Source organism: Vitis vinifera, chromosome 11 (genome assembly GCF_030704535.1).
Source record: "Vitis vinifera cultivar Pinot Noir 40024 chromosome 11, ASM3070453v1".
NCBI lineage: Eukaryota > Viridiplantae > Streptophyta > Magnoliopsida > Vitales > Vitaceae > Vitis > Vitis vinifera.
In genome coordinates this window covers 325,457-343,338 of record NC_081815.1, presented here as the reverse complement: position 1 = coordinate 343,338, position 17,882 = coordinate 325,457, and the positions used below count along the sequence as shown (strand labels likewise).

Genomic DNA, 17,882 nt, shown 5'->3' with positions numbered 1-17,882 from the left:
TTGGATATATTTTTTATGACTAATATTAACTCCCAAGTCAACACAATCTCACACTTATTGTTTGAGCAAAGCCAACCTAATCTTGGGCTTATTTCTTTTCTTGAGCTAATACCAAATCCCGATCAACATAATCATGGACATATATTTTTTTTACCAACATCAAATCTCAAATCTTATTCCTAGAGCCAATATCAAATTTTGAACTAGCGTAATCTTAGATATATTTCATATGACTAATATCAAATTTCAAGCATAGTAAATATTGAATTGATCGTCATTTTTCAGGGAGTGGGATTGTTGGCAATCCAACAGTTTTATCTTGTTGTGAGAAAACAAAAAGCAAAACCATAGCCAAGGAGTTCAGTATGAAAATAATCAAACCACCATATCTTTATCGCACGACTGCAAGTGGGAAGACTTGCTTTTGAAAATCTTTTGCTTTCTTGGGCCCCTTTCCCTAAAAGAGCCAATGCTTTTTTCCTTTCTTTCGAGGGGATGTGTGGATGTGAATTTTCCATGTAACCAAGTATACGTGTGGACTCCTACTTTTTAACACAATTGCCATATTGTTATTTGGATTATTAGTCTTTGAGTTTCATAGTAATATGTTAATGTTTTGTATAGGTACGTTAAAAGAGAAGAAGCTAAAATAGTACGAATTGAAGAAAAAAGCTCCAAGTAGGACCATGTGGACACTAATGGAGTAGTGGTACTTCTTGGTCACAAAAGTTGCACATGACAACCAGCTTACTCAAAAATTGACATCTCACTTTATTCTAACCGTAAACCAGCTCATATTGCTTTTGTTATTATTATTAAAATGGATAATTGCAAAGGTGATGCCCACCCATGCCCGATACCATAGGTTACATATTTAGCGATGGGATTGAATATTCGTCAAGGATTGAAGACAACAAAAAAAGGGAGAAAGTAAATTGCAACCGACTTTTTGTGCCATGATGAAATGTTTTTGGAATAAGATGAAAAGTAATAAACAATTAGCAAGGGTTAAAAAAAGAGAAGTATTAGAAATGTGTCCAATTATGTTTAAAAAGAAGGATAAGACCTCTTTTGACGGTCATTCAATCTTCTTTAGATAGGTAGTGTCCCATGTAAAACTTAGGCTTTATTGCTTCATTCATGTTTCATTATTTCACATTTGATATGTGGTCCCATTACTTCATATTTTTGTCATTTTTTTTGGTATTTTGATCATTTTTTTTTTTGTATTGTAATTTTATAAATTTTTACTTTCATTTAACTTAGATTTCATCACACACTTTGAATGATCCGAGTTTGAACTCCATAAGTACCCATTGACTTGGTACCTAAGAGGATAAGAATTTTTTTTTTTTCTTTTTACAAAAAAGCAATAGAAAAAGGGAGAAAAAAAGAAAGGATGACCGTTAAACATGTTGGTTAATTTTAATACTCGCAGGTGCCTTTCCTACAAAAGATAAAACATGTAGGTTCCAAGTTGCAGTGGCACACATGAATTGATGATAGGGTTTTGGGGTGGGGGGGGGGGGGGGGGGGACATCACCATGTAGCATTGTCTACTTTCTCCTATGCCTTTGTGGAAACCCCACCATGCATCCCATCCAACTTAAATTGTGACTTGAGTTGCAACCAACTGGCTAGCCCTTGGTTTCATCTGCTTTGGACTCTTGCCCATGACTCTACGCCACTCTTCACAAAGCATCTCATCTTTCCCTTTAAAATCTTTTACCATCTAAGTTTTCATTTGCAGAACCCAGCAAGAGTCCCCTTCCATTAAAATTGGGCTAGGGCAGGCCCACCAGTATCCATATAATCTTCAGCGCAGCCCCACTAGAGTATGACTTAATAGACTGCAAGGATTGGCTTATTTAAAGCCATAGAGCAGTATCTGCGAAGTTCTCTCCACCGACAAATGTGCCGTTTAACTTTCTAGTTGATACCCCTGATGATTCATCACCAATTATGCGTTTCAAGTATTTGACTGGACATCGACAAGTGTCGGTGAAAGACGTAGCAGTTGAAACTTATGCAAATCGGTGGTATTATTTTGTATTTAAGTCTGACTTTAATTTAATTTTATTTATAACATCGATTATTCAATGATTCAAATTTGATTAAATCGCATATTGGATGGGATGCCGCATTCTAGACTTCTAGACTTCTAAAGTGTAAAGTGTAAACTTCTTCCGTATTTTGATTGGGATCATGACCCCATGTGATGTCACGTTGCAAAAGAATCTTTGAAATATTTAACACGTAGTACAGCTGTACAACTGCCTTTTGAATTTATAATAATAATAATAAATTAGAGCAATATGCATCATGAGTCATGACACATGGAAAGGCTAGGGCCGGGGTTGTTGTTTGGGATAGATTTGAGCTTCTGTTTTCTGGCAATAGAAAAAGTAAACGAGTAAATTACTTTTATTGTGCTAAACTCGATCATGATGTTATATTTAGGATTGAATGCTTTTATTAAAAATATGAACAACTTGAATATTTTTAAACTTTTAGTAAATTCACATTAGATAAAACATGTTGCATTGTTCTATCCAAATATCTTTAAAAATTATGTTCTTTCAAGAGTCGAATCCTTGATCAATTATAACATAATAATTTCAAATTGAGTGTGATGAATTTAGTACAAGTTTCCAATTTGGACCTCCGGAGTAGAGTTCTTCCCTGTTCAATTCCATTAATAGGACTTCCTTTGGCTGTTTTGCACAAAAAGTTTAGACAAAAAGAAAAGTAGACCTGGCCTCTTTTATTGGAAGAAGGAAGATGAAACTCAACATGAAATGTCTTCATGGCTATGGATTCTAAACTATATATATACAACTATGGAGTAGTACTATACTAATTAAGTACATTAATTCATATATAAATATAAGCAGATTCCATGGCAATCTTCACCTTCCTTTTTCTTTTTCTTTTTTATTTTTAATCTTCTCTCAAGAAACCCATATAAGACTAATTAATAAAAGATCAGAAGAAGCCGGCTAATATTCAAATCCAGTGAAATGACTACTGGAGGCCGGAGATGAAAATGACTCCAGTGGAGGGCAGCCAAGATGTTCCAGCAATGAAGTTTGCAACAGTGAACTTAGTGGCCTCTTCAGTGCCAATAAGATGAAACCCAGGCCACTGTACTCTCCTGGAAGTTGCAGCCCCACGGCCTATGTTGGAGTATTCAGCAAAATAAAGAGACTTAAGGACTGAACTCCCATATCCTGGCCACTCAATCCACCCTCTTCCTTCAATGGCATCATCTATGCTTGATTCCATCACAACTGCTCTTGAATACTCTTTCCAGGGTCTCCCCAGATAGGATTTGTAGGAATGTTTGACTGCAGAGAAATCAGAGCTGGGTATGATTGTACATTTTTGAATAGAGAAGCCAGTGTTCTGTCCGGGACTGGACCTTCCATTAGCCAAAATCACATTGAAAGAGTCACCAAGTGGGCGACGCAGAATCAAATAGCAGTTCTGGAAAACAGCAGCTGCATTTCCAAAAATGAAGTCTATGGTTCCATAAATGTCGCATTCTCTGTAGAATTGCCGGAGTGCCTGAGCATACAGAGTATCTTGGTAGCCTGCAATGCTGCACTTGTAGAGAACAGAATGATCTGAAGACACCATCAAAGCCACAGCCTGTTCTCCTTTGGGGCCTGCAGCGTTTTCAAATCCTATATCCTTTGCGATGAATCCATCACCTGTGATTGCTGCATTCATACAAGCATGATGGAGGATGTCAGTTTCTCTCTCCATCCTCTGAAAGTGATTTTCCTTTTTTTTTTTTTGGTTAAAGCCAATAATCACAAATTTCATTTTCATACTCAGAAAAACTAGCATATGGGTCAATTTATATGCACAATTACCCACTTGTATGAAAATCAGTAAACAATCCGAGGAAACAAAGAGGGAACTAGGAAAAAGATCCTCTCTCTCTCTGTATAATATATAAAGTGGGTGACAGTTAAAAGGATGGAGATTGAACTGAAAATAGCATGCAACTAGTAGGGAGAGATGGAACTGACTAAACGTAGCGGTGCTAAGCAAGGAAGCTCCTCCACCAACGCTGTCATCACCAACAATTCTAGTGGAATATTTGCCGTCTCCTATCAAGGTGATGCCATCTTTGTTGGTGTGAATTTTCTCCTTGTAAACTCCTGACTTGACATAGATCACAAAACGTTTCCCAGTGGCAGCCTGGATGGCATCAGAAATGGTCTCATAGTTGCCTGTTCCATCTTGTGCAACTATGGCATTTGCTTTTATGGTAGTGGTTTGGAGAAGTTTCCGATCTCTGGGTGATACCCAGCTGGGGAAAACTTGTTCCTCAGAGAGACCACGTCCACTTGTGGTTTTCTTTGGCCCGGGGGTAATTCTGTTGATGACAGCCAATGCATTGTTGGTCAACTGAGATAGATGATCCATCTTGCTGGAAATCTGAACCATTGAGGTGCCAAAGTAGCGAGTCATCTCCACGGCCAAGTCTTTACAAGTCTGCTGAAAAGTTAAGGCAGCACTCAGCCATGTCTGGATGTCATGCTTGTTTTTCCTTGCAGATTCTTTGAGAGCCAACAGTGATTGGTTTAGCTGCTTCAGAGACATGCTCATAAGCATGTCACAAGAATCTGCATGTACAATTTGAGTAAATAAAATAAAATCGAGTGTTATATTTTTAAAATGCAACATGGGGGGCATTAGGTTATCACCTCTGACAAGATGAGCAGAGTGGGCTTCTGGGGTTGCCAACTGGTAGCTGAATTTGGCAATGTTCGAAGTGGGCAGCCTGGTCTCAGATAGAATCTTGTTAACAAGGACAAAGGGAATATCAACCTTGGAGTGACCCAACCCCAACAGGGTCTGGACACAGAGCTTTGGATATGTGGTAAAGCCACACTCTGATTGGACACGCTTTTCATAGGCATCATCCATGGCAGCCCATGACATGGAGGCACCTGCAAGTGCAAACCCCAAAAGCCATAAACGGGTCCACCCTACTATTTTTCCCATATCAAAGAATTGCGTGCACTCACAACTTAGAAAAAATAGCTTAGCAGAGAAGCAAACTCCCTTGCAAATCCTACAACCACCTGAGACCTGGGGCTTGATATTTATAACCCAGGGAAGCTCATGGACCGGATAAGAACGTTTTTAGTGTTAGTTTGGGGGTCTATTTTCTCTAGGCATGCATGACAAAGGAGTATTGCTCCTATGCAGTTGTCGTCTTCATTCTTTTTAGCCAGGTGTACATCCCTTTTGGACTCTACACATAATCTACTTGACTATATATATGTTACTTAACCATGCATTGTAACATTTTTTTTATATTTATTACATGGAACCCTTTTTTTCTATGCTCATATACTCCAATCTCCAAATTTTTTTTTATCAAAACATCTGGATCGATCTACTAATGCTCCTTTCTAATATGACAGCCATCTAAATAAAAGGAAAAAAAGAAAAAAGAAAAAAGATAAGTGGTTGGATGTCACTACTGATAATCCAACTGCATGAAATTAATTTATTGTTGGATGTGCACATCATCTGGTGATTCAATCCAACTCAAACAGATGTGTAAACAATCGATAAGGCAAAATGTTGATCTGTTAGATATGCTTCCGAGACTGCAAGTGGATAGCAGTGTGAAAACATTAATATTACAGACCTTTTCTTCTTCTATGTTTGCGTTTCCCCCCTCCTGATTCAACCTTGCTCTAAGACCTTGTCCACGGGGTAAAGCCAACATGGACATAAAGACTGGGGTAACACACATATATACATATATATATATATATACATATATATATATATATATATATATATATATATATATATATATATATATATATATATATATATAGGCATCTTACATAAAATACAGAATAAATGTCATTGGTATACATGGGGTTGTTGATATGGGTAGATATGTACAGAGCTAGCCAAGAAAAGGTTGCATGTATAGTGATGTAGATGGATGAATAAGATGTCATAATCCAGAGCAAGGTACCACATCAGTCCTGGTTCGTATTTACAAAAGCCTTCTGTCACAAAGTGGAGCCCATGAATGAAAAAATATTGTAGGCAAGGGATGTATACGTATATAGTTTTTGACATGGAAAGGGCGAGAATACACAATTTTTGAGGTAATTATAAGAAACTCTCACGTCCTTTGAAGGAATTAGATCAGGCTTTCAAAGCAATTTGAGGTCTCTGGAAAAGGCTCAATTAATGCCCTATCTCCTTGAAATGAATAAGTTATTCAATTGGGGCCAAAAGGTGTATATAAAAAGTGTTTGATGGGCCTCACTGGCCTATCCGTCACCCTATATTCATTGTTGACCTCCTCAACAGTTTTTGCTTTTTTGGAATGAAAGCATATGGGCACCCATTTCAACAGTGAACCAGATTATCATGAAGACAGACACACTCATTATCTAGGCACTGAGTTTGGAATGAGTTTAAACTAGAAATTTCATGGTTTGAAAGTGCATGTATACCATGTAATGTATACAGTTGTTGGCCATGTGTGTCAAAAATACAGTCATATGGCTGGAATTTAGGGATGGCTCAATGAATATATGTACATATATATAGCGATCTTGTATTCAATGGGATGGAGAGCCTAAGCATCATAGTTCTTGAAATGGGATGAAGCCATGACAACTGCATGGAGTGGGGTAAATGGTGTGCATGTGCAGTATTATATAGACAACAGAGGAAGCTACCATCCGACAAAAATATTGACATATCCATGGAGTTTGGGCCATCCTAGCTACCTAACTCAGATGCTTTATCTGGTTCTTATGGACCTCTTAGGATGACTCTGGTAATCCAGATATCACATCAGTCAGGACACTTCTACAACGATCCACATATGCCCACCAGGTCTCCAAGTTGTTACATGTAAAGCTTCTCCAAATTTAGACTATTAAAGCCATGAGGAATAGAAAGGATAACATTTATAGTGAAAAGCAAATGCATGGAATGTATAAAAGGGATAATTGTGTTTTGGATCCAATTGATCCAAAAATTAAGTTTTGGTTCATATAAGTTCATCGTTTAAGTTTAAAACCTTTAGAAAGTGTGAAAATTAAAAAAAATGATATAAATTTTTTATCCTTTAAAAAATGATCTTTACTCATCGTGAAAAAAGAAAAAAAGAATAGAAAAATATTAATTTAAATTTTATTCATTTTGTAAACTTCAATAAAATTTTATATAATTTAGTGATTTGGAAAAAAATACATCATTTTCCCAAAAAATAAAAATAAAATATTATTATTATTATTTAAAAATCAAACATTTTGGAAAATATATATTTTTAAAATTGTGTATATAAAAAATAACTAAAAATATATCAATTTTTTTTTTAAATGATATATTTTTAGAATATATTTTTTAAAAATTAGTTTTTTAAAAAATAATAAATTTTTAGAATAATTATTAAAAAAAGATTTAAGGTTAAAAAGTTTGTCAAACATTATATAGAAAATAGTTTGAAATTACTTTCCATCAATTACCTAGCTTATATGGACCAACCTAATTTTTGGGCCAACCAATCCCAAACACAATTGTGCCGGTATAAAACCCAACTTTTGTTAGAGAAATAAAGGTTTATACTTCTGTAAGTACTCAAGGACCAGGCAGCACAATGACATATTAATGATTTGACATGGTGTGCTCAAGTGTCAAGTCACGTCCACAGGAACATTAGCACATGCCTTGGCAAAGAAACTGTGTCAACTAGTCAGGATATCACTGGGCTCTTGACCTGGCCACAATACAATTAAAAGGCCACAGCCTCTCTTCATACTTGTTTCTTATTTGATCTATAGGCTTCTGAAACATCTAAAGATTAACCATATTTATATATGTTATAACTTATAATTACCCACTAAAACTTAATGGTATTTGTTGTCGCCTCGCGTATCCGGTGGTTCACGTTGCTGCTAGATTGATGGACACGTGATTCTCAACACACAAGGGGTTCTTGATTCAGCGGTTGTACCTACAAAAGGCATCCGGACAGGGTGTCCGGACGCACCCTCCGATGGTTTTGTTAGTCATGGTAAGAGAGAGAGACATAAATCAGTTGGCCTTCTACTAGGTCTCAAGAGGTTACCAGGGGGATCCCCTTCTTCTGCGTGTGAAGGCATATATATATAACTTCAGGGGTACCGCTCCTTTCATTAATGGTGAGGAGATATTTTATATTGTAATGATGATAATAGGTGTCAGTAGGAGCATTATCATCCTACGAATGGCTGTCAGAGACCATGGTAGGTGATGCGGCTGTCAGAGATCGTGGGAAGTGGTTATGTAGAATGATCGTGGGAAGTGACTTGCTGTCGCTTCCTCTTGTCTTCTCACTCTGCAGGTGACAAGATGTGGGCCATGGCTGCTTGTTGTGATTGCGTGTAAGACTCGCTTTACTTTATTTGACCATTCAGACGATTTATATCCGGGTGGCTCATGCTGATTATCCGGATGTGTTGTGGAGATTATCCGGATGTCTACGCTCTGCCAGCGTCGTTTGCTCTTCCTTGGATAGGAGAAGCTGAAACGTCGTTTGCCTTTCCTTGAGGCGGTCCGGATAGGATAACTGCACCATGCATATCCTCAGGGGAATCCGGATGATGAAGGTCCGGCTGATAACACGTGCCACGCGTCACTATGAGCTGCGTGCCACATGTTTCCCAAGGGGAGGGGTCCCTACATTGCCCCCCTTTTTAACTTGCCTATTTTGCCCAAAAAATGGGCGGGTTAAAAATAACTGGCTTTTGAAAATTGAAGAGGTCCCTTCGTCTGATTGGGCCACGTGGCGAGTGGGGGTGCGGAAGCCAAAAAGGCATTTATGACGAGCCGCCGACCCTGTGTATCCCCAGGCAATATGTCGTTTCAATGATAACACGGCTGTCCTGCTATAAATAGGGCACTGTACCTCTTTGTGCATCTTTTCCTACTGCATTTTCTTGAGAGCCTTTCTTCTTCTTGCTTTTTCCTGCGCCCTTTGCTTTTCTGAGAAAAACTTCGAACGACTTCGTTTGTTTGCTGCTGGTGATTTTGTACCGAGACAGTAACCGTTCTTCTTCTTCAGAGCTTTATTTGGTACGTACCTCTTTGCTACTGTCATTCCTTTGGTTGCGTTTGCTGGTTCTTTAAACTTGGTTTCTGGCTTGCTTGAGCATTGTTTTGGACAAGTCGCTTGCAATTGTTGTTGAATGTTGGTATTTTGTTGGTGCTCGGGGGGGGGGGGGGGGGGGGGGGTGGTTTTGAGGGGGTTTTCTGACTGCTTTGGGTTAGGGTTTGTGTATTTTCTGACTGCTTGGTTTGAACCGTTGCATTGCTTTTGTATGTAGATTTTGGTTTGGCTTTGTGGTAAGAAATGGCTCCAAAAAAGACTGTTTCATCTGCCGGGGTTAGCGAGGCTGGCGAAAAGGCGATAGACAAATTAGATGTGAAGGAATTCCGGGAGCGGTTCTGCATCCCAAATGACGTATCTATAGACTTGGTGAACGAGGAGGCGGCTATGCCTACTGAGAAAGGTGAAGAAAAGGTTATCCTCTTCACAAAGGAACAATTCAACGCGGGGCTCCGGTTCCCTCTGCCGGCGTTGTTCAAGGAATTCCTCCACTTCTCTCAGGTTCCACCCATCTTCATTCATCCCAACCTTGTCCGGGTGCTGATGGGATGCAGCATCATCAACATGCTGTACAGCCTCGACCTTACGCTACTGGAAGTGTTCTTTGTCTATTCCCTGAAGAAAGCAAAAAATGATATCTTCAGTGTGTCCGCGCACCTGCCCTCCCTTCAAGTGGTGACAGAGCTGCCAGATTCGACAAAGGGAGGGGCGAAGGGGCTGGTGGCGGTCCGGGGTGGATAGGCGGGGCTACCGGAGCGTGCGTCGAGGCCCTTTTCTCCAAATTATACCTTAAAAATTCCGGGTATTCTTGTTTTGCGATTCTTTGTCCGGATTTTACTTCGCTGATTTTTTTTTTGCTGATTTTCCAGGACGGAATTCTCACCTTTTGTTGCTGTTAATGCAGGTCTGGAATTGAGGGGCCACCTTGTGGATTGGGTGGAAAAGGCGTCCTTCGCCTGTGTCTGCAAATTATTCGAGATAGATCCCAAGGAGAGGGCCTACAAGACATTGCTTTCCGCGCGAAATTTGATAGCGGTCGTCCGGGAGTCCCAGGAATATGTTATCAATATTCTCCCCAGGAAACTGGTAAAGGATGAGATAGTGCCTGGGGAGCATTATACTATGAAGGAGCTCCCCCTCTATCAGGAAGCTAAAGAGGCTAATGCTGAGAGACGGCGAAAGCTCCTGGAGGATCGAGATCAGAGGAAAAATGAAGGCACTATCCGGAAGGCTCCCGGACAGAAGCGGGGTCCGGATTCTCCTCCAAAGAAAGCTCCAGCAAAAAGGAGGAAGCTGGTGAAGAAGCATGGGAAGGATGTGAAGGAACCCACTCCTCCCAAGGAGTTTCCTCCTCCGCAAATTACCTATGAGGGGGAAGTAATGATAAAGGAGCCAATAAACGCTGCTCCGCATTCTATCTCAAGCGGCCCCGGACGCATGTCGGGGTTGAACCATTCGGGCACTTCCTTGGCCGCGGTTGCGCGTCTGGCTAACGTGGCTGAGGAAGCTGCATCTATCAACCGTCCGGGCAACCTTAATCCGGATGCTGATGCAGCTGAAACGACCTCGTTGGAGGAAGCGGGGGCAGAAAGCCAAAGTCAGCCTTCCGACGACCCGGATCGCTTGGCCATAGTCCCGGTGAAAGGGCCTCCTTCAAAGAAGCCGCGTTCGACGCGCGATCTACGGTCCGGACTCCTTGGGCGGCTTCAAGAGCGGCAGCAAGAGATTGAAGTTAGCTGCGCTTCTGCCCATGACGCTCATCCGGATGGAGGCGAGGTGGAGATGGCAACTGAGACTTCGGCCACCCCGGTAATAATTCCAGCTGAAGATGTATCCGGACAGATGCGTCCGGACGAAGATGTGGAGGTCCCGAATCCGGGACAAGAGTCACCTTCTGTTTCCTCATCTGAGGAGGAACCTGCTGACGATGCAGCTCCTGCTAGCCCTTTCAGCTATGCGGAGTTGGAAGTTAAACTAAAACAGATTACACCCGACTGGAAAGCCATCAAGCCCTCTGCTAAGATGTTTGATATGATAGAAACGGTATACCGTTGTCTTGTGCTTTTGCTTTTTGACTCTTTGTTGCACTGATGTGTTTGTTGTAGTACGATTTATGTCTTTGCTTTTCTTGTTTGCGTGTCAGCTGGTGAGGGGCCTCCGCGGCATGGCTCAACAACACGATCTTTTTACTCAGCTGCTGCAGACTGCAGACTATATGAGGACCTTCTCCTCTCGGCGCCAAGAGATTGAAAATCAGCTGCGTCTGAGAATGGAGGAGGCTGAGGCCAATCTATCCACCATGCGAGAGGAAAATGAAGCCCTCCGAGTGGAGTTGGCTGAGGCGAAGAGTCGAGAAGAATCAACTGCGGGCCGCCTACATGAGGCGGAAGGTGAGGCAGCCCGGCTAAGGGATGAAGTGAGTCAACTCCGGACAGAAGTTTCGAATGAAAAGAAACAGAAGGAAGACTTGCAGCTGCGCCTGGATGTGCAAAAAGAAGAACATGAACGGGAGTTTGCTGTGGAAAGGGAGGAACTTGCAGCGGATTACCAGCAACAAGTTGATGATACGTTTATCTTTGGGTATCGCTGCTGTATGAAGAAGAACGGTATCAAGCGAGATACCCCTTCGATTCCTCCGGGTGAAGAAAAGAAGCTCTACGAGAAGCCCGTTCCCTGATAGTTTATCTCTTTTTGCAATTTTTCTGCTGTAATTTTTCCTTCTATATTTTTGTGGTCCGGAGATCTCTTTGTAATTACATTTATTCATATCAATAAAAACATATTTCTTTCTCATTTGCACTTGTGTTTACTTTTTATTGATAGTACTGCTTTAAATTGGACACATTCCATGGTCTGAGTAACGGAGTGCCATCTAGCTTTTGTAAATGATAGGCTCCATTTTTGTTTGCCTTAGACACTATGTAGGGTCCTTCCCAATTGGCTTGGAACTTTCCAGCGCCTACTTCAGCAGTATTCTCAAAAACTTTTCTAAGTACTAGCGTACCATTTTTGAAGTTTCTGGGCCTGACTTTTCGATTGTAATGCGCTGATGCCCTTTGTTGATAATCTGCTATCCGGATAGTCGTGCTTTCTCTGACTTCGTCTGCCCAGTCCAAATTTCTTCCTAGTTCTGTGTTGGCATCTTCTTGTTTTGCTGCATCGGTCCGGATAGTAGGAAGACCTATTTCAGTGGGAATGACTGCATCCATTCCATATGTGAGGGCGAAAGGAGTGTTTCCTGTTGGCCGTCCGGGTGTGGTTCGATAGGCCCACAGGACGCCGGGCAGCTCCTCCACCCACTTCCCTTTGGCTTGCTCAAGCCTTTTCTTTAAGGCATTGATTAGAGTTTTGTTTGTGGCTTCCGCCTGCCCATTGCTTTGAGGATAACGCGGCGTGGAGTATGAATTCCGGATATTCAGTTCCGAACAGAAATTCCTGAATGCAATGCTGTCAAATTGTGGACCATTGTCAGCTATGATGATTTGGGGAATTCCAAAGCGGCAAACAATGTTCTTCCATACGAATTTGGTGACATCTTTATCTTTGATGCTTGCATATGCTTCAGCTTCTACCCATTTACTGAAGTAATCAGTGGCGACAAGGAGGAATTTCTTCTGGGCAGGTGCTGCTGGGAGGGGTCCCACTATGTCCATGCCCCACTGCGCGAAAGGCCATGGGCCTGAGACCGATTTCAATGCTGCTGATGGCATATGTGGAATAGGAGCATATCGTTGACATTTATCACACTTTTGGACATATGCTGCCGCGTCTTTCTTCATTGTTGGCCAATAGTATCCTTGTGAATGAGCTCTATGTGCCAGGGATCGTCCTCCCGTATGATTTCCGCATATTCCTTCATGTAATTCAGCTAGCACATACTGGGCCTCTGAATGCCTAAGACAGCGAAGATAAGGCCCTGTGAAGGATCGCTTGTACAGGTGCCCCCCAATCAGGGTGAAACGGGCAGCTTGCACCCGGACTTTGTGCGCTTGCTTAGGATCTTCGGGTAAAGTGCCTGCCCGGAGATATTCTGCAATATTATGCGTCCATTCTTGATCATCCGTTTGGTTTGCCTCAATGGTGTTGCAAGTGGAATCTTCTGCGACAGAGGATTTGGCTTGCACATGTATGGGCAGTAGAATGGCTTCTTTGATAGGGAGGGAGGCAGCTATGCCGGCCAAAGCGTCAGCGTGCCTATTGTCAGCTCGCCTAATTTTTTCGATTGTCCACTCGGTGAATTGTTGTAAGGTGCTTCTTACTTTGGCCAAGTATCGCGCCATGCGTGCGTCCTTAGCCTCATATTCTTTCTGGACGTGCCTTACCACTAGTTGCGAGTCGCTGTAGATCCGGAGTTTGGAGACAGATAGAGCAAGGGCGAGGTCCAATCCGGACAGGATGGCCTCGTATTCTGCTTCATTGTTAGACGCGGAGAACCCCAGCCGGATGGCTTGCTCCAGATGTTCCCCAGTTGGGGACTGCAATAAGAGCCCGACTCCAGATCCTGATGAACGTGAGGCTCCATCAACTCGCAGAGTCCACCATTCTTTTTTACTTGATTCTTCGTGCTGGCCGGGTTTTCGGGAATATTCTAGCACGAAGTCAGCCATTACCTGGCCTTTCATGGATAGCCTTGGTTGGAATTCAATTCCAAACTCGCTTAATTCGATGGCCCATTGTAGCATTCTCCCGGTTAAATCTGGCTTGTGCAGAATGTTGCGAAGGGGTTGATCAGTCAACACGATCACCGGGTGAGCTTGAAAATAGGGCCGGAGCTTTTGGGCAGCACTTCGAAGGGCTAAGGCTGTTAGCTCCATTTTTGAATATCTGGTTTCTACGTCTGCCAATGCCCTGCTGACATAGTAGATGGGCTTCTGCTCCTTGGGTGATGGGCAGCGGAATAGAACGGCACTGATTGCCCATTCTGACACTGCCAGATACATGTATAGTTTCTCTTTTGGGATGGGGTTGCTCAAGATGGGTGGTTGCATAAGACAATGCTTAATCCTTTCCAAAGCGCTTTGGCAACTGTCCGTCCACCCATGCGCTGCAGCTTTTCGTATTGCCAAGAAGAAGGGTCGCAACTCATCGGTAAAGCGGGCTATGAAACGTCCTAACGCAACGAGCTTGCCTGTGAGACGTTGTATCTCCTTCTTGTTCCTGGGAGGAGGTGTTTCCATAACTGCCTTGACTTGATTCGGGCTGACTTCTATACCCCTTTGGCTGACCATAAATCCTAGAAATTTGTCAGCACTCACGCCAAAGGCGCATTTAGAAGGATTTAGCTTCATGTCATACCCTCGTAAGAGGTGAAAAACTTCTTGCAAATGAAGGATATGCTGTTCTCGAGTTTTGCTTTTAACCACGATATCGTCAATATATACCTCTACTGAGTGGCCTATCAGAGGTTTGAAGATTTTAGTCATCAATCTTTGATAAGTGGCGCCAGCATTTTTGAGTCCGAATGGCATAACTTTGTAGCAGTAGAGGCCATGTGGTGTTATGAATGCTGTCTTTTCTTCGTCATCCGGAGACATGGGAATCTGGTGATATCCGGAGAAGGCATCCAAGAAAGAGAGCATCCCTTGCCCGGAAGTGGAATCCACAATTTGATCTATTCGTGGTAATGGAAAACTGTCTTTTGGACATGCGTTATTGAGATTGGTGTAATCAACACAGACTCGCCATTTGCCCTCTTTCTTTGGTACCACCACTACATTTGCCAACCAATCCGGGTAAGATACTTCTCTGATGAATCCGGCTTCCAGCAATTTGTCAATTTCATTTCGGATAACTTTTTGTCTATCCGGATGAAAGCGTCTAATCTTCTGTCGAACGGGTCTGGCTGCTGGAAAGACGTTAAGCTTGTGAGAGGCAATAGAGGGATGAATTCCCTTCATATCCGAATGTGTCCATGCGAAGATGTCATGGTTGCTTCGAAGGATATTTTGTATGCTCTGAGTTTTTCTTGTGTCATGAGGGAACTGATGTTCGTGAGGTGATCGCTTTCCTCCGAAATTTGGATTGTTTGTAAGGGATCTGCTGCCGGGGGATCTTTGTCCGCCGGACCCAATAATTGCTATTGGTCGTGTGCAATGCTGGGTTCAGGGGGAGATGCATCCTCCTGGCTAGTTCCCGCTTCTCGTGCTATTTGATAGCACTGTCGAGCGGCCAACTGGCTGCCATACAAGTCAGTTTGCCCTTCGTTGGTGAGGAAACTCACCATTTGATGATATGTGGAAGGGATGGCCTTCATGTAGTGAAGCCATGTGCGTCCCAAGATGACATTGAAGGGTGATAACTCTTGTACCACCGAGAATTGCACGTTGAGAGTGACTGGGCTAGCTTGGACCGGCAGTATAATGTCTCCTAAGGATGTGGTTGATGACCCGTTGAATCCGGATAAGATTCTTCCGGGGTTTTCGAGACCTGCGAGACTATGTCCCATATGGCCAACGACTGATGCTTGCACCAGATCGGCTGAACTGCCTGGGTCGACCAAGATACGTCTTACATCGAAATCTCCTATTTCTAGGGAGAGGATGAGGGCGTCGCGATGTGGCTGTAGCGTCCGGGTGGGATCTACTGGTGGGAAAATGATTGTCCCATCTATGGGGCGAGGGCCCTCTCCAGTGAGACCCGGCCGGATGGAATTAATGCGTTCGCGTATTGACGCGGCTCGCAGCAATTTCTGCCTTTTCCGCCTGGAATCGTATTCCTCGTCAGATGGGCCCCCGTTGATATAGTTTATGACAGCCTTGGGGGCGACTGGGGCCCTCGGGGCCCCAGAGTTATGATGTTGAGATGTGTCCCTTCCTCCAGTATCTGAGCGGAGGTACTGTTTTAAATGTCCTGCTTTGATGAGCCTTTCAACCAGATACTGGAGGGACCGACATGTCTCTGTTGTATGACCATGGTCTTTGTGGAAGGCGCATTTCTTGCTGCGGTCTCTCATGGATGGGTCCGTTTCGAGGGGTCTAGGCCACCTGAAGTCGGACAACCCTTGGATCATTGGAAGAAGTTTTTCGTATGACACGGATAGGGGTGTGATGGGCGGCCTATCCGGACGACTCGGCCCGTTCTTCCTCCGGTCAACTGGTTTTGGCCGGTCCGGAGGTTTGGCATGTCTGTCCGCGTCATCTCTAGAAGCCCGTCCGGCAACCAAAACTTGCTGAGTGGCTGCACGTACGTCATCTTCGAGCATTGAATATTTGTTAGCACGTCTGAACAAATCGTCCATCGTTGTAGGAGGCTTTTTGGCCAGCGATTCGAAAAATGGAGTGCCTGGACAGATGCTTCTCTTGAAGATCTGTAGGACAGCATCCATGCTGCAAGCCTCTATTTGAAGCACGGCTTGGCCAAATCGTTTCACAAATTCCCTCAAGGATTCGTTGTCTCTCATTTTTATGTTCTGGAGGGTGCTGATATTCTGCTTGTGTCGAGCAGAGCACAAGTACTGTCCCACGAAAGCTTCAGAGAGGTCCCTGAAATTGTCAACAGAGTAAGGAGGTAGGCGATGAAACCATGAGAGGGCCTGCCCTTGAAGGCTGGCGGGGAATACTTTGCATAGCAATGCATCGTTGCCAATATCGAGCGTCATAAGCTGTCGATAGTGCATGATGTGATCGAAGGGATCGTTGGTCCCATCGTATGTGGAAAACTTTGGTACGAGGAATCCCCTTGGGGGCTCGTAATGGGTGATATGAGAGCAAAAGGGCGTGGAGAGCATGTCATCCAGCCTTTTGCTGATGGAGCCAATGGGTGGCTCGTTTGGGAGGTTTCTCCCAGCTGGTCGTTCCGCTAGGTGTGAGTGAACGTTCCGCATCGCTGGGGTGACCATGGGGTCACGATGCGGAGGTACGTTCTGCACCATGGGAGCGATCATAGGATCGGGGCGTGGTGCCCGGGTTGTGGCTACTGGTGGCCTTGATCTCCCAGGCTCTTGTGGGCCTAGTCTTGCGCGCATAGAACTTGACAACTGTGATTTTCTATCACGTTGTCTCTTTGCTGAAAAATGAGTGGAATCTGAGCTTTCCTCACGGGGAGCTCGAGGCATAGGTGTACGTGGCTCATGGGGCCTTGCGTTGTATGCTCCTGGGACAGCTCCTGTTGACCCAGGATATATTGATTCTGGCTCTGGCCTTGAGTTTGCCACCTGGCCTCTTGAACGCTGACGACGAGGAGAACCTGACGTTGAGGCTTGAATGCGTAACACAACGTTTTCTTCCCTTAACCTCACCGTCTCCTGGAGGAGAGCTCTTAGCTGTTTTTCGCTCGCCAACTGTCTTTTTTCGATGGCCTGACGCCATTCGAGATTATCTTCCTCCCCTCTACCGGATGATCGACTTTGGGAAGGTGTGGCCATCTTTGCTAGTGACTGAATCAAAATAAAAAGTAAAGCTTCCCACAGACGGCGCCAATGTTGTCGCCTCGCGTATCCGGTGGTCCACGTTGCTACTAGATGGATGGACACGTGATTCTCAACACACAAGGGGTTCTTGATTCAGCGGTTGTACCTGCAAAAGGCATCCGGACAGGGTGTCCGGACGCACCCTCCGATGGTTTTGTTAGTCATGGTAAGAGAGAGAGACATAAACCAGTTGGCCTTCTACTAGGTCTCAAGAGGTTACCAGGGGGATCCCCTTCTTCTGCGTGTGAAGGCATATATATATAACTTCAGGGGTACTGCTCCTTTCATTAATGGTGAGGAGATATTTTATGTTGTAATGATGAT

General features: G+C 43.5%; 1 protein-coding gene across 1 annotated transcript; it reads right to left on the bottom strand.

Moving 5' to 3' along the window:
- Positions 1-2,595: 2,595 nt before the first annotated feature.
- On the bottom strand, positions 2,596-5,107 carry LOC100245658 (pectinesterase). Its single transcript, XM_002277257.5, has 3 exons — positions 4,719-5,107; positions 4,038-4,637; positions 2,596-3,722 (listed from the first exon to the last, which is right to left on the bottom strand). The coding sequence occupies exons 1-3, from the start codon at positions 5,017-5,019 to the stop codon at positions 3,025-3,027; spliced, it is 1,599 nt and encodes a 532-aa protein (XP_002277293.5). The 5' UTR covers positions 5,020-5,107; the 3' UTR covers positions 2,596-3,024.
- Positions 5,108-17,882: the final 12,775 nt, after the last annotated feature.